The sequence below is a fragment of the Pelophylax lessonae genome (genome assembly GCF_965119305.1).
Source record: "Pelophylax lessonae genome assembly, chromosome: 11".
NCBI lineage: Eukaryota > Metazoa > Chordata > Amphibia > Anura > Ranidae > Pelophylax > Pelophylax lessonae.
In genome coordinates, this window is record NC_138778.1 from 892,406 (window position 1) to 915,361 (window position 22,956).

Sequence of the window (22,956 nt, forward strand, 5' to 3'; positions counted from 1 at the left end):
CTGACCTCACCCCCCTACTGATCGCCTGACCTCAACCTCTACTGATCGCCCGACCTCACCCCCTACTCATCCCCTGACCTCATCCCCTACTCATCGCCTGACCTGACCTCAGATCGCCTGACCTCAGATCGCCTGACCTCAGATCGCCTGACCTCAGATCGCCTGACCTCACCCCCTACTGATTGCCTGACCTCACCCCCTACTGATTGCCTGACCTCGCCCCCTACTGATTGCCTGACCTCGCCCCCTACTGATTGCCTGACCTCGCCCCCTACTGATTGCCTGACCTCGCCCCCTACTGATCACCTGACCTCACCCCTTACTGATCACCTGACCTCGCCCCCTACTGATCACCTGACCTCACCCCTTACTGATCACCTGACCTCACCCCTCCTCAACACCTGACACAATCCACAGTCTTGTCAAAAGTCTTCCTAGACGAGCGGAGAAACTCCTCACCTCATCCTTACTGAAAGCTTTTGAGATGGACTGCAGGCCAAGTCATGTTTTTTTTTGTGCCCAACGTGTGAACCAGGCCTTCTCATCCACCATCAGTACCCCGACCTCACATATGGGCAAGAATTCCCACAGACACCCTCCAACATCTTGTGGAGCCTTCCCAGAAGAGTGGGGGATGGTATAGCTGCAGGAGAGGGGCCACTCCATATTACTGCTCATGGGATTATATAGGAGTGATGGTGAGGAGGCCACTGGCCATCTTTTGCATCTCAGATAAAATGAAGGGCTGTCCGGAGAAGGTCTGAGAAGCCCTCCTAGACTTGTCTGGCTGTCGGTTGAAGGTCTGAGAAGCCCTCCTAGACTTGTCTGGCTGTCGGTTGAAGGTCTGAGAAGCCCTCCTAGACTTGTCTGGCTGTCCGGAGAAGGTCTGAGAAGCCCTCCTAGACTTGTCTGGCTGTCGGTTGAAGGTCTGAGAAATCCTTCTAGACTTGTCTGGCTGTCCGGAGAAGGTCTGAGAAGCCCTCCTAGACTTGTCTGGCTGTCCAGAGAAGGTCTGAGAAGCCCTCCCCTCCTAGACTTGTCTGGCTGTCGGTTGAAGGTCTGAGAAGCCCTCCTAGACTTGTCTGGCTGTCGGTTGAAGGTCTGAGAAGCCCTCCTAGACTTGTCTGGCTGTCCAGAGAAGGTCTGAGAAGCCCTCCTAGACTTGTCTGGCTGTCCAGAGAAGGTCTGAGAAGCCCTCCTAGACTTGTCTGGCTGTCCGGAGAAGGTCTGAGAAGCCCTCCTAGACTTGTCTGGCTGTCGGTTGAAGGCCTGAGAAGCCCTCCTAGACTTGTCTGGCTGTCCGGAGAAGGTCTGAGAAGCCCTCCTAGACTTGTCTGGCTGTCGGTTGAAGGCCTGAGAAGCCCTCCTAGACTTGTCTGGCTGTCGGTTGAAGGCCTGAGAAGCCCTCCTAGACTTGTCTGGCTGTCGGTTGAAGGTCTGAGAAGCCCTCCTAGACTTGTCTGGCTGTCGGGTGAAGGTCTGAGAAGCCCTCATAGACTTGTCTGGCTGTCCGGAGGAGGTCTGAGAAGCCCTCCTAGACTTGTCTGGCTGTCCAGAGGTCTGAGAAGCCTTCCTAGACTTGTCTGGCTGTCCGGAGAAGGTCTGAGAAGCCCTCCTAGACTTGTCTGGCTGTCCGGAGAAGGTCTGAGAAGCCCTCCTAGACTTGTCTGGCTGTCCGGAGAAGGTCTGAGAAGCCCTCCTAGACTTGTCTGGCTGTCCAGAGAAGCCCTCCTAGACTTGTCTGGCTGTCCGGAGAAGGTCTGAGAAGCCCTCCTAGACTTGTCTGGCTGTCCGGAGAAAGGTCTGAGAAGCCCTCCTAGACTTGTCTGGCTGTCCAGAGAAGGTCTGAGAAGCCCTCCTAGACTTGTCTGCTGTCCAGAGGTCTGAGAAGCCCTCCTAGACTTGTCTGCTGTCCAGAGGTCTGAGAAGCCCTCCTAGACTTGTCTGGCTGTCGGTTGAAGGTCTGGAAAGCCCTTCTAGACTTGTCTGGCTGTCGGTTGAAGGTCTGGAAAGCCCTTCTAGACTTGTCTGGCTGTCGGTTGAAGGTCTGGAAAGCCCTTCTAGACTTGTCTGGCTGTCGGGTGAAGGTCTGAGAAATCCTTCTAGACTTATTTGGTAGGAGGCCTCCACTTACACTGTCCACGGCCAGGATTTTGGCCCAGATGAAGACGAGGAGTGGGCGGAGCTCCCGTGCTGAGCTCTGCAGTAGTTTCAGGACATAGGGGAAGATTCCCACCGATAGCGCCTGCAAGGAGAAAAGACAACAGGATAAAACCTGCCACTGCTGACCCAGGAAAACACCTCTCAGATTTTCTGCTGGAACATACAAAAAATGATTCTTGTGTGGCATAAACCTCACTAGATGACCTTGGATGTGACTGGGCTGGAGGTCTGACCTGGTGGGGTGGGGGGATCTCTGATTAATCACAACATTGTCTGGGTGGCTAGTTGTTTAACTTCATGTTTATAGTATATGTTGGTTGTTCCTTAGTTATATTTTATACAATTTCCTTTGCATACAGTAATGCGATCTGCCTCACCTGACCCGGTGTACTATACATTCTGTGTGAGGTTTCAATAAAGAGTTCCAGTTCTCATACAAGCTATTTGTCGGCTAGTCTTGTATGCTGCAGCTATAATATCTGGTTCCTATGTCCAAACTGGCGGAAGCGGTATACTGACGGAAACACTCATGTAGGGTGCTGAACGGTTCCCGTCACACCTGGGTTGCGCACTCTCTGTGCCGGGCATTCCATTGGCCCGCGTACTCTCTGTGCCGGGCATTCCATTGGCCCGCACACTCTCTGGGCCAGGCATTCCATTGGCCCGCGCACTCTCTGGGCCAGGCATTCCATTGGCCCGCACACTCTCCGGGCCAGGCATTCCATTGGCCCGCGCACTCTCTGGGCCGGGCATTCCATGGACCCTGCACTCCATGGGCTGCGCACTCTGTGGGCTGTGAAATCCATGGGCAACACACTCTCTGGGCCGGGCATTCCATGGGCCGCAAAATCCATGGGCCACGCACTCTCTGGGCTGCACACTCCCTGGGCTGTGAAATCCATGGGCAGCCCACGCTCCGGGCCGGGCATTCCATGGGCCGGGCACTCTCTTGGCTGATCATTCTATGGGCTGCGCACTCTCTGGGCCGGGCACTCTCTTGGCTGATCATTCAATGGGACATGCACTCTCCGGGCTGCGCACTCCCTGGGCTGTGAAATCCATGGGCAGCACACTCTCTGGGCTGGGCATTCCATGGGCCATGCACCTGTTTGGGCTGTGCACTCTCTGGGCCGCGCACTCCATGGGCCGATCACTCTATGGGCTGCGCATTCCATTGGCTGCGCACTCTCTGGGCTGCCCACTCTCTGGGCTGCCCACTCTCTGGGCTGCCCACTCTCTGGGCTGCGCACTCTCTGGGCTGCGCACTCTGGGCTGCGCACTCTCTGGGCTGCCCACTCTCTGGGCTGCCCACTCTCTGGGCTGCCCACTCTCTGGGCTGATCATTCTATGGGCCGCGCACTCCATGGGCCGAGCACTCTCTGGGCTGCGCACTCTCTTGGCTGATCATTCTATGGGCTGCGCACTCTCTGGGCTGGGCATTCCATGGGCCGCGCACTCTCTAGCACCTCTAAATCTCTGAAATATCCAATGTCAGCTGTTCTATAACAATTATTATACAGGGTTTAAAAAGGTTCTCTGCAATTATTTAGGAGGTGACCTTTGTGGTCATCAGCATTCACTCTAAATCAAGTCATTGGTGTTCAGTCACTGTGTACAGCAAGATCCATCTACCAATCACAGCACAGACACTCACCAGGCTGACGGCCCAGGGTCCCAGGTCCAGGAATCGTCCCAGCAGGTCCAGGGCGCGCAGGCGATGAACCTGACTCAGCAACACCTGAGAAAGAAAAAAAAGTCAGAGCACAGCCAGCCAAAATGTCCAATTAGAGGAAAGAAAACCACAGACAGCCGATACGCCGCAGAGAGCCAATACGCCGCAGAGAGCCGATACGCCGCACAGAGCCGATACGCCGCACAGAGCCGATACGCCGCACAGAGCCGATACGCCGCACAGAGCCGATACGCCGCACAGAGCCGATACGCCGCACAGAGCCGATACGCCGCACAGAGCCGATACGCCGCACAGAGCCGATACGCCGCACAGAGCCGATACGCCGCACAGAGCCGATAAGCCGCACAGAGCCGATACGCCGCACAGAGCCGATAAGCCGCACAGAGCCGATAAGCCGCAGACAGCCCATACCCCGCAGACAGCCCATACCCCGCACACAGCCCATACCCCGCACACAGCCCATACCCCGCACACAGCCCATACCCCGCACACAGACCATACCCCGCACACAGACCATACCCCGCACACAGACCATACCCCGCACACAGACCATACCCCGCACACAGCCCATACCCCGCAGACAGCCCATACCCCGCAGACAGCCCATACCCCACAGACAGCCCATACCCCACAGACAGCCCATACCCCACAGAGAGCCGATAGAGAGGCTTGGTGTGAAAAGACAACTCTGAAGGACTATAGGTCGGGTGTCAATATACACTTAGGTGTCACACCCCATCTATGGATTAATGGAAGGATAGCGCTCAGGTATTATGGCCTCGTACAAATGGCGACCGCCTCACCCTATGTGTACACCCGTGTGAGGGTGTGGTTTCCTGCATGGAGATGCTCCGTTTTCCTGTGCACCCCCATGCAGGCATTTACGTCAGTTGGGATGCAGTGGCTGCGCAGACAACCATTGCTCCTAGTCTGACATTGTGTGGGTGCATGTCTCTGAACACAGACTGTGTGCATTGGGGGCTGGGCACCCACACGCATGTTAAAGTGAGAGCAGTGCTGTGACCCAATGGACATAAATAGGATGGCCTGCACATCCCCATAGCCCAAACACTGCCCCCATGTGGGTGTATGCTGTAGTATGCCCGTGTGAACGAGGCCTGTCAGTTAGGAAGGGGAGGTAGTGTGAGAACGTGGCCCCTACCTGCAGAACAATCGGCAGTTGCTCCGGTGGGTTTCGGTTCTCCACGCCCATCGTCAGCCAGACCTGAAATGCCGTCAGCTGTTCAGCGAAGAACGGGCTGTGCTGTAAGAGGGACACAGGATGTGAGAGGCTACCATGTGGGAGGACTGACCCCCGCCCCCATGTGGGAGGACTGACCCCCCCCCCGCCTCCATAAGGGAGGACTGACCCCCACCGCCCCCATAAGGGAGGACTGACCCCCCCCCCCCGCCCCATAAGGGAGGACTGACCCCCCCCCCCAGCCTCCATGTGGGAGGACTGACCCCCCCCATGTGGGTGGACTGACCCCCCTCGCCCCCATGTGGGAGGACTGACCCCCCCCATGTGGGAGGACTGACCCCAATATTCTCCATGTGGGAGGAATGACCCCCCTCGCCCCCATGTGGGAGGACTGACCCCCCCCCAGCCTCCATGTGGGAGGACTGACCCCCCCCCCCATGTGGGAGGACTAAACCCAATATTCTCCGTGTGGGAGGAATAACCCCCCCCCAGCCTTCATGTGGGAGGACTGACCCCCCCCCCCCTCTTACCTGGAAGGCCGTGCCCTCTTCTATGATGGTCGGCAGCTGAGAAAGACAAATATCAACGGCCAGATCCCACGCCTGCCTGCAGGGAAGAGAGAGACGAATGACGATCGAATAATAATGAGAAACATTCATCATCCTGATTCATGGAGCACTGAATGCGTTTATATTGGCCACCTACCACCCCTTCCCCATATTAATGAGGGGCCTTGGCATGGGGGGGGGGCTGTTGGCGATAACTTCAGTTCGAAAAAAAAAGATAAAAACCTACATTTTATCTCTGTGCAATTTTACCGCCCCCCCCCCCCCCCTCCATCCCACACAAGATATACTCACCTTCACCCTCAAGTTCCCTTACTGGGGCCATATTTGGAGAAGGGGGGCCATCAATCCAGCATGGTAGATGGAGGAGGTATGACATCACAACTTCCTCTGATCTCTGACATCCAGGTAATATGATGGGTCAGAGGACCCCCCGCAGACTTCTGCTATCCCCCCAAACGTGACGTCTTCTCTTCCCAATCCCACCGACACCCCAAATCCTTTCACAGTCAGAGGAGGGGAGGAGAGTGAGAGGTGTAATATTTACCGCCGGACCCCTCCCCCGCACACACCGCCGGACCCCTCCCCCGCACACACCGCCGGACCCCTCCCCCGCACACACCGCCGGACCCCTCCCCCACACACCGCCGGACCCCTCCCGCACACCGCCGGACCCCTCCCGCACACACCGCCGGACCCCTCCCGCACACACCGCCGGACCCCTCCCGCACACCGCTGGACCCCTCCCGCACACCACCGCCGGACCCCTCCCCCGCACACCGCCGGACCCCTCCCCCGCACACACCGCCGGACCTCTCCCGCACACCGCCGGACCCCTCCCGCACACACCGCCAGACCCCTCCCGCACACACCGCCAGACCCCTCCCGCACACACCGCCAGACCCCTCCCCCCCCCAGACCTCTCTACACATGGCCGGACCCCTCCCACAAACTGCTGGACCCCTCCCGCACACTGCTGGACCCATCCCGCACACCGCCAGACCCCTCCCACACACCGCCAGACCCCTCCCGCACACACCGCCGGACCCCTCCCGCACACTGCCGGACGTCTCTACACATGGCCGGACCCCCCCCCCCCCGCACTCCTCCACACACATCGTCGGACACCCCCCCGCACACTGCCGGACCGCTCTACACACGGCTGGACCCCTGCGCACATCGCCAGGCCCCTCCCGCACCCCGCCAGGCCCCTCCCGCACCCCGCCAGACCCCTCCCGCACACCACCGTCGGACCCCCGCCGGACCTCTCTACACATGGCCGGACCCCTCCCACACTCCTCCACACATCGTCGGACACCCCCCCTCCGCACACTGCCGGACCGCTCTACACACGGCCGGACCCCTGCGCACATCACCAGACCCCTCCGCACAGCGCCGGAGCCCCCGGAGAGGTGTGGCCACATCAGCAGGGGCGCCGCCACATGCCAGCAGGGGCGTGGCCACATGTCAGCAGGGTTCAGCTGTCAGAGGGGTGTGGCCATGTGAACTCACACAGTTCTCTGACTTGTTATAAATAGAAGCGATTTGTGTATGCTAGGGTCCTCTCCTGATGTTCAATCCCTGTGACACCAGGACAGGAAATGAGAGGATGATGTTGTCACCAAAGCACATTCTAACCCCCCCTTTTAGCATCTCTGCCTCTATCACTTCCTGTCCTGGTGACACGCTTTGGCTGGGTGTAGCTAAACCCAAAACCTTCAAATAAATCAAAACCGGTGCCGCTCCGGTGACACCAATAATGGAGGGGAAAGTCCTGGCACTGAGGGGGTAAATAATCCCGATCGATGAAGATTAGCGATCGATATGCTCTGATGGGCGGGATGATCTATTTATAGCTCTGGAATTATCAGCCGGCGAGTGATTTACTCCCCAGGAGGGAAAACATCCGGCTGCTGCGGAGATCCTCTCCCCTCATAAGGGCCAACCGGGCCCCTTCTGTCCCCCTCCCTAGGTGCTGGGGAGATCCTCCCATCTAATAAGGGCCAACCGGGCCCCTTCCGCCTAATCCCCTCCCCCCCCCAGAGGCTGCGGAGATCCTCTCCCCTCATAAGGGCCAAATGGGAGTGTATATGGGAGTGTGTATATAGGAGTGTGTATATAGGAGTGTGTATATAGGAGTGTATATGGGAGTGTGTATATAGCAGTGTGTATATAGCAGTGTGTATATAGCAGTGTGTATATAGGAGTGTATATATGGGAGTGTGTATATGGGAGTGTGTATATAGGAGTGTGTGTATATAGGAGTGTGTATATAGCAGTGTGTATATAGGAGTGTGTATATAGGAGTGTGTATATAGGAGTGTGTATATGGGAGTGTGTATATGGGAGTGTGTATATAGGAGTGTGTATATAGGAGTGTGTATATAGGAGTGTGTATATGGGAGTGTGTATATAGGAGTGTGTGTATAGGAGTGTATATATAGGAGTGTGTATATGGGAGTGTGTATATAGGAGTGTGTATATAGGAGTGTGTATATAGGAGTGTATATATAGGAGTGTGTATATGGGAGTGTGTATATGGGAGTGTGTATATAGGAGTGTGTATATGGGAGTGTGTATATGGGAGTGTGTATATATAGGAGTGTGTACATGGGAGTGTGTATATAGGAGTGTGTGTATATAGGAGTGTGTATATGGGAGTGTGTATATAGGAGTGTGTATATAGGAGTGTGTGTATATGGGAGTGTGTGTATATGGGAGTGTGTGTATAGGAGTGTGTACATGGTACTGTGTACATGGGAGTGTATATAGGAGTGTGTACATGGTACTGTGTACATCGGAGTGTATATATAGGAGTGTGTATATGGGAGTGTGTATATAGTAGTGTGTATATAGGAGTGTGTATATAGGAGTGTGTATATAGGAGTGTGTATATAGGAGTGTGTGTATATAGGAGAGTGTATATAGGAGTGTACATGGGAGTGTGTACATAGGAGTGTGTACATAGGAGTGTGTATATAGGAGTGTATATATAGGAGTGTGTATATGGGAGTGTGTATATAGGAGTGTGTATATAGGAGTGTGTATATAGGAGTGTGTATATAGGAGTGTGTATATAGGAGTGTGTATATGGGAGTGTGTTTATAGGAGTGTGTATATGGGAGTGTGTGTATATAGGAGTGTGTATATGGGAGTGTGTGTGTATATAGGAGTGTATATAGGAGTGTGTATATGGGAGTGTGTATATAGGAATGTGTATATAGGAGTGTGTATATAGGAGTGTGTATATAGGAGTGTGTATATAGGAGTGTGTATATAGGAGTGTATATAGCAGTGTGTATATAGGAGTGTGTATATGGGAGTGTGTATATGGGAGTGTGTATATAGGAGTGTGTATATATAGGAGTGTGTACATGGTACTGTGTACATGGGAGTGTATATATAGGAGTGTATATATAGGAGTGTGTACATGGTACTGTGTACATGGGAGTGTATATATAGGAGTGTGTATATAGGAGTGTGTATATGGGAGTGTGTATATGGGAGTGTGTATATGGGAGTGTGTATATGGGAGTGTGTATATGGGAGTGTGTATATAGGAGTGTATATATAGGAGTGTGTATATGGGAGTGTATATATAGGAGTGTATATATAGGAGTGTGTATATGGGAGTGTGTATATAGGAGTGTGTATATGGGAGTGTGTATATGGGAGTGTGTATATGGGAGTGTATATAGGAGTGTGTATATAGGAGTGTGTATATGGGAGTGTGTATATGGGAGTGTGTATATAGGAGTGTGTATATGGGAGTGTGTATATGGGAGTGTGTTTATAGGAGTGTGTATATAGGAGTGTGTGTATATAGGAGTGTGTATATGGGAGTGTGTATATGGGAGTGTGTATATAGGAGTGTGTATATGGGAGTGTGTATATGGGAGTGTGTATATGGGAGTGTGTATATGGGAGTGTATATATCGGAGTGTATATATAGGAGTGTATATATAGGAGTGTATATATAGGAGTGTGTATATATAGGAGTGTGTATATGGGAGTGTATATAGGAGTGTGTATATGGGAGTGTGTATATGGGAGTGTGTATATGGGAGTGTGTATATGGGAGTGTGTATATGGGAGTGTATATATAGGAGTGTATATATAGGAGTGTGTATATAGGAGTGTGTATATGGGAGTGTGTATATAGGAGTGTGTGTATATAGGAGTGTGTGTATATAGGAGTGTGTATATGGGAGTGTGTATATGGGAGTGTGTATATAGGAGTGTATATATAGGAGTGTGTATATAGGAGTGTGTATATAGGAGTGTGTATATAGGAGTGTGTATATGGGAGTGTGTATATGGGAGTGTGTATATGGGAGTGTGTATATAGGAGTGTATATATAGGAGTGTGTATATAGGAGTGTATATAGCAGTGTGTATATGGGAGTGTGTATATAGGAGTGTGTGTATATAGGAGTGTGTATATGGGAGTGTGTATATGGGAGTGTGTATATGGGAGTGTGTATATAGGAGTGTGTATATATAGGAGTGTGTACATGGTACTGTGTACATGGGAGTGTATATATAGGAGTGTGTATATAGGAGTGTATATATAGGAGTGTATATATAGGAGTGTGTATATGGGAGTGTGTATATGGGAGTGTATATAGGAGTGTGTATATGGGAGTGTGTATATGGGAGTGTGTATATGGGAGTGTATATATAGGAGTGTGTATATGGGAGTGTGTATATGGGAGTGTGAATATAGGAGTGTGTATATGGGAGTGTGTATATGGGAGTGTATATAGGAGTGTGTATATAGGAGTGCGTATATGGGAGTGTGTATATGGGAGTGTGTATATGGGAGTGTATATATAGGAGTGTGTATATGGGAGTGTGTATATAGGAGTGTGTATATATGGGAGCGTGTATATGGGAGCGTATATATAGGAGTGTATATGGGAGTGTGTATATGGGAGTGTGTATATGGTAGTATGTATATAGGAGTGTGTATATGGGAGTGTGTATATGGGAGTGTGTATATAGGAGTGTGTATATGGGAGTGTGTATATAGGAGTGTGTATATAGGAGTGTGTATATGGGAGTGTGTATATGGGAGTGTGTATATGGGAGTGTGTATATAGGAGTGTGTATATGGGAGTGTGTATATGGGAGTGTGTATATGGGAGTGTGTATATGGGAGTGTGTATATGGGAGGGTGTATATGGGAGGGTGTATATAGGAGTGTGTATATAGGAGTGTGTATATGGGAGTGTGTATATGGGAGTGTGTATATGGGAGGGTGTATATGGGAGGGTGTATATAGGAGGGTGTATATAGGAGTGTGTATATGGGAGTGTGTTTATAGGAGTGTGTGTATATAGGAGTGTGTATATGGGAGTGTGTATATGGGAGTGTGTATATAGGAGTGTATATATAGGAGTGTGTATATAGGAGTGTGTATATAGGAGTGTGTATATGGGAGTGTGTATATGGGAGTGTGTATATAGGAGTGTATATATAGGAGTGTGTATATAGGAGTGTATATAGCAGTGTGTATATGGGAGTGTGTATATGGGAGTGTGTATATAGGAGTGTGTATATAGGAGTGTGTGTATATAGGAGTGTGTATATGGGAGTGTGTATATGGGAGTGTGTATATAGGAGTGTGTATATATAGGAGTGTGTACATGGTACTGTGTACATGGGAGTGTATATATAGGAGTGTGTATATGGGAGTGTATATAGGAGTGTGTATATAGGAGTGTGTATATGGGAGTGTGTATATGGGAGTGTGTATATGGGAGTGTGTATATGGGAGTGTATATATAGGAGTGTGTATATGGGAGTGTGTATATGGGAGTGTGTATATAGGAGTGTGTATATGGGAGTGTGTATATGGGAGTGTATATAGGAGTGTGTATATGGGAGTGTGTATATGGGAGTGTGTATATGGGAGTGTATATATAGGAGTGTGTATATGGGAGTGTGTATATAGGAGCGTGTATATGGGAGCGTGTATATGGGAGCGTATATATAGGAGTGTATATAGGAGTGTGTATATGGGAGTGTGTATATGGGAGTGTGTATATGGGAGTGTGTATATGGTAGTGTGTATATAGGAGTGTGTATATGGGAGTGTGTATATGGGAGTGTGTATATAGGAGTGTGTATATGGGTGTGTTTATATAGGAGTGTGTATATAGGAGTGTGTATATGGGAGTGTGTATATGGGAGTGTATATAGGAGTGTGTATATAGGAGTGTGTATATAGGAGTGTGTATATGGGAGTGTGTATATAGGAGTGTGTATATGGGAGGGTGTATATGGGAGGGTGTATATAGGAGTGTGTATATAGGAGTGTGTATATAGGAGTGTGTATATGGGAGTGTGTATATGGGAGTGTGTATATGGGAGTGTGTATATGGGAGTGTGTATATGGGAGTGTGTATATGGGAGTGTGTATATGGGAGTGTATATAGGAGTGTGTATATAGGAGTGTGTATATAGGAGTGTGTATATGGGAGTGTGTATATAGGAGTGTGTATATGGGAGTGTGTATATGGGAGTGTGTATATGGGAGTGTGTATATAGGAGTGTGTATATAGGAGTGTGTATATGGGAGTGTGTATATAGGAGTGTGTATATAGGAGTGTGTATATGGGAGTGTGTATATAGGAGTGTATATGGGAGTGTGTATATAGGAGTGTATATGGGAGTGTGTATATAGCAGTGTGTATATAGCAGTGTGTATATAGGAGTGTATATATGGGAGTGTGTATATGGGAGTGTGTATATAGGAGTGTGTGTATATAGGAGTGTGTATATAGCAGTGTGTGTATATAGGAGTGTGTATATAGGAGTGTGTATATAGGAGTGTGTATATAGGAGTGTGTATATAGGAGTGTGTATATGGGAGTGTGTATATAGGAGTGTGTGTATAGGAGTGTGTATATGGGAGTGTGTGTATATAGGAGTGTGTATATAGCAGTGTGTATATAGCAGTGTGTATATAGGAGTGTATATATAGGAGTGTGTATATAGGAGTGTGTATATAGGAGTGTGTATATAGGAGTGTGTATATAGGAGTGTATATATAGGAGTGTGTATATGGGAGTGTGTATATGGGAGTGTGTATATAGGAGTGTGTATATGGGAGTGTGTATATGGGAGTGTGTATATATAGGAGTGTGTACATGGGAGTGTGTATATATAGGAGTGTGTATATGGGAGTGTGTATATAGGAGTGTGTATATAGGAGTGTGTGTATATGGGAGTGTGTATATGGGAGTGTGTGTATAGGAGTGTGTACATGGTACTGTGTACATGGGAGTGTATATAGGAGTGTGTACATGGTACTGTGTACATCGGAGTGTATATATAGGAGTGTGTATATGGGAGTGTGTATATAGGAGTGTGTATATAGGAGTGTGTATATAGGAGTGTGTGTATATAGGAGAGTGTATATAGGAGAGTGTATATAGGAGTGTGTATATATAGGAGTGTATATATAGGAGTGTGTATATGGGAGTGTGTATATGGGAGTGTGTATATAGGAGTGTGTATATGGGAGTGTGTATATGGGAGTGTATATAGGAGTGTGTATATAGGAGTGTGTATATGGGAGTGTGTATATAGGAGTGTGTATATGGGAGTGTGTATATAGGAGTGTGTATATGGGAGTGTGTATATGGGAGTGTGTATATAGGAGTGTGTATATAGGAGTGTGTATATAGGAGTGTGTATATGGGAGCGTGTATATGGGAGCGTATATATAGGAGTGTATATGGGAGTGTGTATATGGGAGTGTGTATATGGGAGTGTGTATATGGTAGTGTGTATATGGTAGTGTGTATATGGGAGTGTGTATATGGGAGTGTGTATATGGGAGTGTGTATATAGGAGTGTGTATATGGGAGTGTGTATATGGGAGTGTGTATATAGGAGTGTGTATATAGGAGTGTGTATATGGGAGTGTGTATATGGGAGTGTGTATATGGGAGTGTATATAGGAGTGTGTATATAGGAGTGTGTATATGGGAGTGTATATAGGAGTGTGTATATGGGAGTTTGTATATGGGAGTGTGTATATGGGAGTGTGTATATGGGAGGGTGTATATGGGAGGGTATATAGGAGTGTGTATATAGGAGTGTGTATATGGGAGTGTGTATATGGGAGTGTGTATATGGGAGTGTGTATATGGGAGGGTGTATATGGGAGGGTGTATATAGGAGTGTGTATATGGGAGTGTGTTTATAGGAGTGTGTGTATATAGGAGTGTGTATATGGGAGTGTGTATATGGGAGTGTGTATATAGGAGTGTATATATAGGAGTGTGTATATAGGAGTGTGTATATAGGAGTGTGTATATAGGAGTGTGTATATGGGAGTGTGTATATGGGAGTGTGTATATAGGAGTGTATATATAGGAGTGTGTATATAGGAGTGTATATAGCAGTGTGTATATGGGAGTGTGTATATGGGAGTGTGTATATAGGAGTGTGTATATAGGAGTGTGTGTATATAGGAGTGTGTATATGGGAGTGTGTATATGGGAGTGTGTATATAGGAGTGTGTATATATAGGAGTGTGTACATGGTACTGTGTACATGGGAGTGTATATATAGGAGTGTGTATATGGGAGTGTATATAGGAGTGTGTATATAGGAGTGTGTATATGGGAGTGTGTATATGGGAGTGTGTATATGGAGTGTATATATAGGAGTGTGTATATGGGAGTGTGTATATGGGAGTGTGTATATAGGAGTGTGTATATGGGAGTGTGTATATAGGAGTGTATATAGGAGTGTGTATATAGGAGTGTGTATATGGGAGTGTGTATATGGGAGTGTGTATATGGGAGTGTATATATAGGAGTGTGTATATGGGAGTGTGTATATAGGAGCGTGTATATGGGAGCGTGTATATGGGAGCGTATATATAGGAGTGTATATAGGAGTGTGTATATGGGAGTGTGTATATGGGAGTGTGTATATGGGAGTGTGTATATGGGAGTGTGTATATGGGAGTGTGTATATAGGAGTGTGTATATGGGAGTGTGTATATAGGAGTGTGTATATAGGAGTGTGTATATGGGAGTGTGTATATGGGAGTGTATATAGGAGTGTGTATATAGGAGTGTGTATATAGGAGTGTGTATATGGGAGTGTGTATATAGGAGTGTGTATATGGGAGGGTGTATATGGGAGGGTGTATATAGGAGTGTGTATATAGGAGTGTGTATATAGGAGTGTATATATAGGAGTGTGTATATAGGAGTGTGTATATGGGAGTGTGTATATAGGAGTGTGTATATGGGAGTGTGTATATGGGAGGGTGTATATGGGAGGGTGTATATGGGAGGGTGTATATGGGAGGGTGTATATGGGAGGGTGTATATGGGAGGGTGTATATGGGAGGGTGTATATAGGAGTGTGTATATGGGAGTGTGTATATGGGAGTGTGTATATAGGAGTGTGTATATAGGAGTGTGTATATAGGAGTGTGTATATGGGAGTGTGTATATAGGAGTGTGTATATAGGAGTGTGTATATAGGAGTGTGTATATGGGAGTGTGTATATGGGAGTGTGTATATAGGAGTGTGTATATAGGAGTGTGTATATGGGAGTGTGTATATAGGAGTGTGTATATAGGAGTGTGTATATAGGAGTGTGTATATGGGAGTGTGTATATAGGAGTGTATATGGGAGTGTGTATATAGGAGTGTATATGGGAGTGTGTATATAGCAGTGTGTATATAGCAGTGTGTATATAGCAGTGTGTATATAGGAGTGTATATATGGGAGTGTGTATATGGGAGTGTGTATATAGGAGTGTGTGTATATAGGAGTGTGTATATAGCAGTGTGTATATAGGAGTGTGTATATAGGAGTGTGTATATAGGAGTGTGTATATAGGAGTGTGTATATGGGAGTGTGTATATGGGAGTGTGTGTATAGGAGTGTGTGTATAGGAGTGTGTATATGGGAGTGTGTGTATATAGGAGTGTGTATATAGCAGTGTGTATATAGGAGTGTATATATAGGAGTGTGTATATAGGAGTGTGTATATAGGAGTGTATATATAGGAGTGTGTATATGGGAGTGTGTATATGGGAGTGTGTATATAGGAGTGTGTATATGGGAGTGTGTATATAGGAGTGTGTATATAGGAGTGTGTATATGGGAGTGTGTATATAGGAGTGTATATAGGAGTGTGTACATGGGAGTGTGTATATAGGAGTGTGTATATAGGAGTGTGTATATAGGAGTGTGTATATAGGAGTGTGTATATGGGAGTGTGTATATAGGAGTGTATATAGGAGTGTGTACATGGGAGTGTGTATATAGGAGTGTGTGTATATAGGAGTGTGTATATGGGAGTGTGTATATAGGAGTGTGTATATAGGAGTGTGTGTATATGGGAGTGTGTGTATATGGGAGTGTGTGTATAGGAGTGTGTACATGGTACTGTGTACATGGGAGTGTATATAGGAGTGTGTACATGGTACTGTGTACATCGGAGTGTATATATAGGAGTGTGTATATGGGAGTGTGTATATAGGAGTGTGTATATAGGAGTGTGTGTATATAGGAGAGTGTATATAGGAGAGTGTATATAGGAGTGTGTATATATAGGAGTGTATATATAGGAGTGTGTATATGGGAGTGTGTATATAGGAGTGTGTATATAGGAGTGTGTATATAGGAGTGTGTATATGGGAGTGTGTTTATAGGAGTGTGTATATGGGAGTGTGTATATAGGAGTGTGTGTATATAGGAGTGTGTATATGGGAGTGTGTATATGGGAGTGTGTGTATATAGGAGTGTATATAGGAGTGTGTATATGGGAGTGTGTATATAGGAATGTGTATATAGGAGTGTGTATATAGGAGTGTATATAGCAGTGTGTATATGGGAGTGTGTGTATATAGGAGTGTGTGTATATAGGAGTGTGTATATGGGAGTGTGTATATGGGAGTGTGTATATAGGAGTGTGTATATATAGGAGTGTGTACATGGTACTGTGTACATGGGAGTGTGTATATGGGAGTGTATATAGGAGTGTGTATATGGGAGTGTGTATATGGGAGTGTGTATATGGGAGTGTGTATATGGGAGTGTGTATATGGGAGTGTATATATAGGAGTGTATATATGGGAGTGTGTATATGGGAGTGTGTATATGGGAGTGTGTATATAGGAGTGTGTATATGGGAGTGTGTATATGGGAGTGTATATAGGAGTGTGTATATAGGAGTGTGTATATATAGGAGTGTGTATATGGGAGTGTGTTTATAGGAGTGTGTATATAGGAGTGTGTGTATATAGGAGTGTGTATATGGGAGTGTGTATATGGGAGTGTGTATATAGGAGTGTGTATATAGGAGTGTGTATATAGGAGTGTGTATATAGGAGTGTGTATATGGGAGTGTGTATATGGGAGTGTGTATATGGGAGTGTGTATATAGGAGTGTATATATAGGAGTGTGTATATAGGAGTGTATATAGCAGTGTGTATATGGGAGTGTGTATATAGGAGTGTGTATATAGGAGTGTGTGTATATAGGAGTGTGTATATGGGAGTGTGTATATGGGAGTGTGTATATGGGAGTGTGTATATAGGAGTGTGTATATATAGGAGTGTGTACATGGTACTGTGTACATGGGAGTGTATATATAGGAGTGTGTATATAGGAGTGTATATATAGGAGTGTATATATAGGAGTGTGTATATGGGAGTGTGTATATGGGAGTGTATATAGGAGTGTGTATATGGGAGTGTGTATATGGGAGTGTGTATATGGGAGTGTATATATAGGAGTGTGTATATGGGAGTGTGTATATGGGAGTGTGTATATGGGAGTGTGTATATGGGAGTGTGTATATGGGAGTGTATATAGGAGTGTGTATATAGGAGTGTGTATATGGGAGTGTGTATATGGGAGTGTGTATATAGGAGTGTATATATAGGAGTGTGTATATAGGAGTGTATATAGCAGTGTGTATATGGGAGTGTGTATATGGGAGTGTGTATATAGGAGTGTGTATATAGGAGTGTGTGTATATAGGAGTGTGTATATGGGAGTGTGTATATGGGAGTGTGTATATAGGAGTGTGTATATATAGGAGTGTGTACATGGGAGTGTATATATAGGAGTGTGTATATGGGAGTGTATATAGGAGTGTGTATATAGGAGTGTGTATATGGGAGTGTGTATATGGGAGTGTGTATATGGGAGTGTGTATATGGGAGTGTATATATAGGAGTGTGTATATGGGAGTGTGTATATAGGAGTGTGTATATATAGGAGTGTGTACATGGTACTGTGTACATGGGAGTGTATATATAGGAGTGTGTATATAGGAGTGTATATAGGAGTGTGTATATAGGAGTGTGTATATGGGAGTGTGTATATGGGAGTGTGTATATAGGAGTGTGTATATGGGAGTGTGTATATGGGAGTGTGTATATAGGAGTGTGTATATAGGAGTGTGTATATAGGAGTGTGTATATGGGAGTGTGTATATGGGAGTGTGTATATGGGAGTGTGTATATGGGAGTGTGTATATGGGAGTGTGTATATAGGAGTGTGTATAGAGGAGTGTGTATATGGGAGTGTGTATATGGGAGGGTGTATATGGGAGGGTGTATATGGGAGGGTGTATATAGGAGTGTGTATATAGGAGTGTGTATATATAGGAGTGTGTATATGGGAGTGTGTATATAGGAGTGTGTATATAGGAGTGTGTATATATAGGAGTGTGTATATAGGAGTGTGTATATAGGAGTGTGTATATGGGAGTGTGTATATGGGAGTGTGTATATAGGAGTGTGTATATGGGAGTGTGTATATGGGAGTGTGTATATGGGAGTGTGTATATGGGAGTGTGTATATGGGAGGGTGTATATGGGAGTGTGTATATGGGAGTGTGTATATGGGAGTGTGTATATAGGAGTGTGTATATAGGAGTGTGTATATATAGGAGTGTGTATATGGGAGTGTGTATATAGGAGTGTGTATATAGGAGTGTGTATATATAGGAGTGTGTATATAGGAGTGTGTATATAGGAGTGTATATAGGAGTGTGTATATAGGAGTGTATATAGGAGTGTATATATAGGAGTGTATATAGGAATGTGTATATAGGAGTGTGTATATAGGAGTGTGTATATAGGAGTGTGTATATGGGAGTGTGTATATAGGAGTGTGTATATGGGAGTGTGTATATGGGAGTGTGTATATAGGAGGGTGTATATAGGAATGTGTATATAGGAGTGTATATATGTGAATGTATATAGGTGAATAATGAGATGTATTTTGTGTATAGGATTTGTAGTATATTAGAAGTAGAAGGGGGTGAATTTGTGATCACATTGAAGCCCGGGGGGGACACGGTGCTGGAAGGAGGATCTGGGGTGTCGGCAGATCCGTATCCGGGGTGCGCTCCGGATTTGGGGGATCTCAGCAGAGGAATGGAGGCCATTCAGGGCGCCACCCCCTATCCCCTGTGTGTGACTCTCCTGTGATCACAGCGGCGGACATAATCCCCGATATTCAGGTCACTGGATTTGCTCCCAAGGTGACATTGCCGCGTTCCGGAAGGCACTGAGTGACAGCGGATTGCGTTTCACTCGCCAAGATTAAAGGAAAATCTCCTTTTAAAGACTTCTAAGAAAAACGATGAAAAATCAATGTTGTCCTCTGATGGTAATCTCCGAAAAAGCATATTTCCAGCGGAAGTCTCATCAATAGAGACGGGGGAGGGGCGGCAGATTACATGGAAGAGAATCTGGCTTACATCGACATTTCAATAAAATCCGAGGAGTGGACATTGGAGCCCCTCCTCCGCTGCCTGTCATGGCTGTACCGAGCCCCTCCTCCGCTGCCTGTCATGGCTATACCGAGCCCCTCCTCCGCTGCCTGTCATGGCTGTACCGAGCCCCTCCTCCGCTGCCCGTCATGACTGTACCTGGCCCCTCCTCCGCTGCCCGTCATGGCTGTACCGAGCCCCTCCTTCGCTGCCCGTCATGGCTGTACCGAGCCCCTCCTCCGCTGCCTGTCATGGCTGTACCGAGCCCCTCCTCCGCTGCCTGTCATGGCTGTACCGAGCCCCTCCTCCGCTGCCCGTCATGACTGTACCTGGCCCCTCCTCCGCTGCCCGTCATGGCTGTACCGAGCCCCTCCTTCGCTGCCCGTCATGGCTGTACCGAGCCCCTCCTCCGCTGCCCGTCATGGCTGTACCGAGCCCCTCCTCCGCTGCCCGTCATGGCTGTACCGAACCCCTCCTCCGCTGAGGGGCTGCCTACCCATACGCCCGGCTCAGGGAGGGGCTGCCTACCCATACGCCCGGCTCAGGGAGGGGCTGCCTACCCATACGCCCGGCTCAGGGAGGGGCTGCCTACCCATACGCCCGGCTCAGGGAGGGGCTGCCTACCCATACGCCCGGCTCAGGGAGGGGCTGCCTGCCCATACGCCCGGCTCAGGGAGGGGCTGCCTACCCATACGCCCGGCTCAGGGAGGGGCTGCCTACCCATACGCCCGGCTCAGGGAGGGGCTGCCTACCCATACGCCCGGCTCAGGGAGGGGCTGCCTACTCATACGCCCGGCTCAGGGAGGGGCTGCCTACTCATACGCCCGGCTCAGGGAGGGGCTGCCTACTCATACGCCCGGCTCAGGGAGGGGCTGTAAAAGGTGCCAAATATGCCAGAGGAGGGGCTTTAAACTTTTAGAGTTTTAATTCAAGTGATTCTAAAGTCTCGTGTTTTATACTTCCCCTCCTCTGCGCAGTTGGTTTTGCAGAGCAGCCCGGGATCCTCCTCTTCTCGGGTCGGTCTTCCCTGCTCCTAGGCCCCTCCCTCTTGTCGAGTCCCCCCACACAAGCAGCTTGCTATGGGGGCACCCGAGCCAAGTTGCCGCTCCCTGTGTCCAGATACCAATGGTGCCACGGTGGTGTCTTAGCCAATCAGGAGGGAGAGTCCCGGACTGGTGGACATCGCTGGATAGAGATGGGGTTCAGGTGAGTTTTAGGGGGGGGGAGGGGCACACAGAAGGCTTTTTATCTTTATGCATAGAATGCACCTTCTGCCTTTACAACTCCTTTGAGAACAAAAAAACAACAAAGATACTTTAATAAAGAAGCCGACTGTAAGGACTTACCACATGGCATGCATGTAGGTGGGCGGCAGCCGAGGACTGCTGACAGGCGTACAATTGTAAGACCTCATAATCCTCTCAGCCAATAGGAAGTTGCGGAAGAGGCTGGCCACCAGCAGGTCTTGCCGGAAAAGCTTCTGGAAGAGATCTGAGAGAGAAAAGAGATCCGGATCACCAGAGAAATCTTCCCTTCTATGGAGCTGCTAGACTGAATCTAAAGCCGGTTCCGGATACAGCGGGGGAGGAGCTCTCCGGCTTCCCGATTTCTCAAAGATTTCCTGTCCTGAACACAAGAGGAAGTGAGGGAAAATTCTACAGACTTATAGTGGGTGTAACCCCGCTATATCCCCAGTGCAGTGACCGGCATCAGGTGATACACAGAGAGGAGACAAATCCTCCTACATGAGTTGTACTCGTTCATCTGTAGCCCGCTCTCCTCTACATCCGTTCAAAGTCCAGAATTGACACAGCATTTCTCAGGGGGCGGGGATCTGATGTCACACCCTGCAAAGCATAGGGCGGAGAGTGTAATCTGAGTGGAGGGAATAGGCACCCCCCCTCCCCCCTCTACACAGTCTCATAGGGAAACATACACACCGAAGGCTGTCAATCACCTGCTGTGTGTGCCTGGGGGGAGGGGCCTAAGTACACGCTATCAGAAGTTTACACCCACTTACAGGAAAAATGATCTTTTTTTGAGGACAATGAGGACCACATTTTGGAGAGAGAAGACAACTGGTTCACAAGAGGCATGAGAGAGGCCACCTACCTCACCGTACAACCACCATCACTGAACAGGACACCCCGACAATTCACACCCCCAGCCATGGGAATCCAAGTATTAACACATGTGCAGACTGACACCAAGAACGGGGTGACACCCTGAACTTTAAAGTGTTTGTTCACCTTTTCCGAAAAAATGTAAACAGCCTACAACACACCCTGCCCCCTCCCCCCTCCAGTACTTACCTCTGGGGGTGATGAGCTGTCAGGGTCTCCAGTACTTACCTCTAGGGTGATGAGCTGTCAGGGTCCCCTGTGTACTTACCTGAGGGCCCTTCAGTTTTAAGCAGAGGAGGGGCCCTCAGTTTTAAGCAGAGGAGGGGCCCTTGCTGTAACTATTCTCATTGGTATGTAATTGTGGGATTTGGGTCGGGGAGCTGGAACAGTGGCCAATGAGAAGTCTTCCCGGATACAATATGGCGGAGGGAAGCGGTGTGCAGATGTCAGCAGGCGCGCAGTGACGGCCAGTATTTGCGTACCTCTCGGCAGGACGTTCCATGCGATGGTGTCGGTAATTGCGGTGAAGATCCAGTTGAGTTCTCCCAGAGGAGTGCGCCTGTCATTCAATCGTCCCGGAATCCTGAGGAGGAGAAGACAGACATGAGAGGGAAGGAAATACAATTACCTCCGTGGTGGCGGAGTGCTTCCCACTGGGGACTGCGACCTGACAGGAGGGACGGGGGTCACAAATCCAATCACTGACACCGATTCCCCAGCGAGGACTCCGAGCTTAGAAACATCAGACCAGCTAAGATCTGTAACCCACCAATAGGAAGCCGGAACATTTTCACCTCCTGTTCTGATTTACTATTTTAATGTTTTATTTAAAGAAAATCTAAACTGCAACTTAATGACATTTACTTCCCAAGTCACCGTGTATCTCGCTTTGTCTTTTATTTTCCCATCCTTTCTTACTGCTGATCTCTCGCAGACTCTTTATAGACACTTTGAGGTTTATTTACTAAGCCTGGAGAGTGCAGAATCTGGTGCAGCTTTGCATGGCAGCCAATCAGATTCCAACTTCAGCTTCTTCAGTAAAGCTTTGACTATAAAAACCTTCTGTAAAGACGATTGTAGGTGTGGGTGGCCGGCTGAAGGGGTGTACGGATGGCTGTAGGGGTGGGTGGGTGGCTGGAGGGGTGTACAGACGGCTGTAGGGGTGGGTGGGTGGCTGGCTGTAGGGGTGTACGGGTGGCTGGTTGTAGGGGTGTATGGACGGCTTTAGGGGTGTAAGAACGGCTGCAGGGGTTTACAGCCGGCTGTAGGGGTGTAAGGATGGCTGTAGGGATGGGTGGCTGGCTGGAGGGGTGTACAGACGGCTGTAGGGGTGTAACGACGGCTGTAGGGGCGTAAGGACGGCTGTAGGGGCGTAAGGACGGCTGTAGGGGCGTAAGGACGGCTGTAGGGGCGTAAGGACGGCTGTAGGGGCGTAAG

General features: G+C 48.2%; 1 protein-coding gene across 1 annotated transcript in view; it reads right to left on the reverse strand.

Moving 5' to 3' along the window:
* Nucleotides 1–22,956, reverse strand: part of RPTOR (regulatory associated protein of MTOR complex 1) — a 157,743-nt gene that overhangs the window by 103,110 nt on the left and 31,677 nt on the right. Inside the window, exons 2-7 of the mRNA XM_082271304.1 lie at nt 22,002–22,102; nt 20,743–20,887; nt 5,588–5,663; nt 5,019–5,120; nt 3,818–3,901; nt 2,135–2,245 (exon numbers count right to left, since the gene is read on the reverse strand). Of these exons, the coding sequence (XP_082127430.1) occupies nt 2,135–2,245; nt 3,818–3,901; nt 5,019–5,120; nt 5,588–5,663; nt 20,743–20,887; nt 22,002–22,102 (619 nt within the window). The remainder of the gene's footprint in view (nt 1–2,134; nt 2,246–3,817; nt 3,902–5,018; nt 5,121–5,587; nt 5,664–20,742; nt 20,888–22,001; nt 22,103–22,956) is intronic.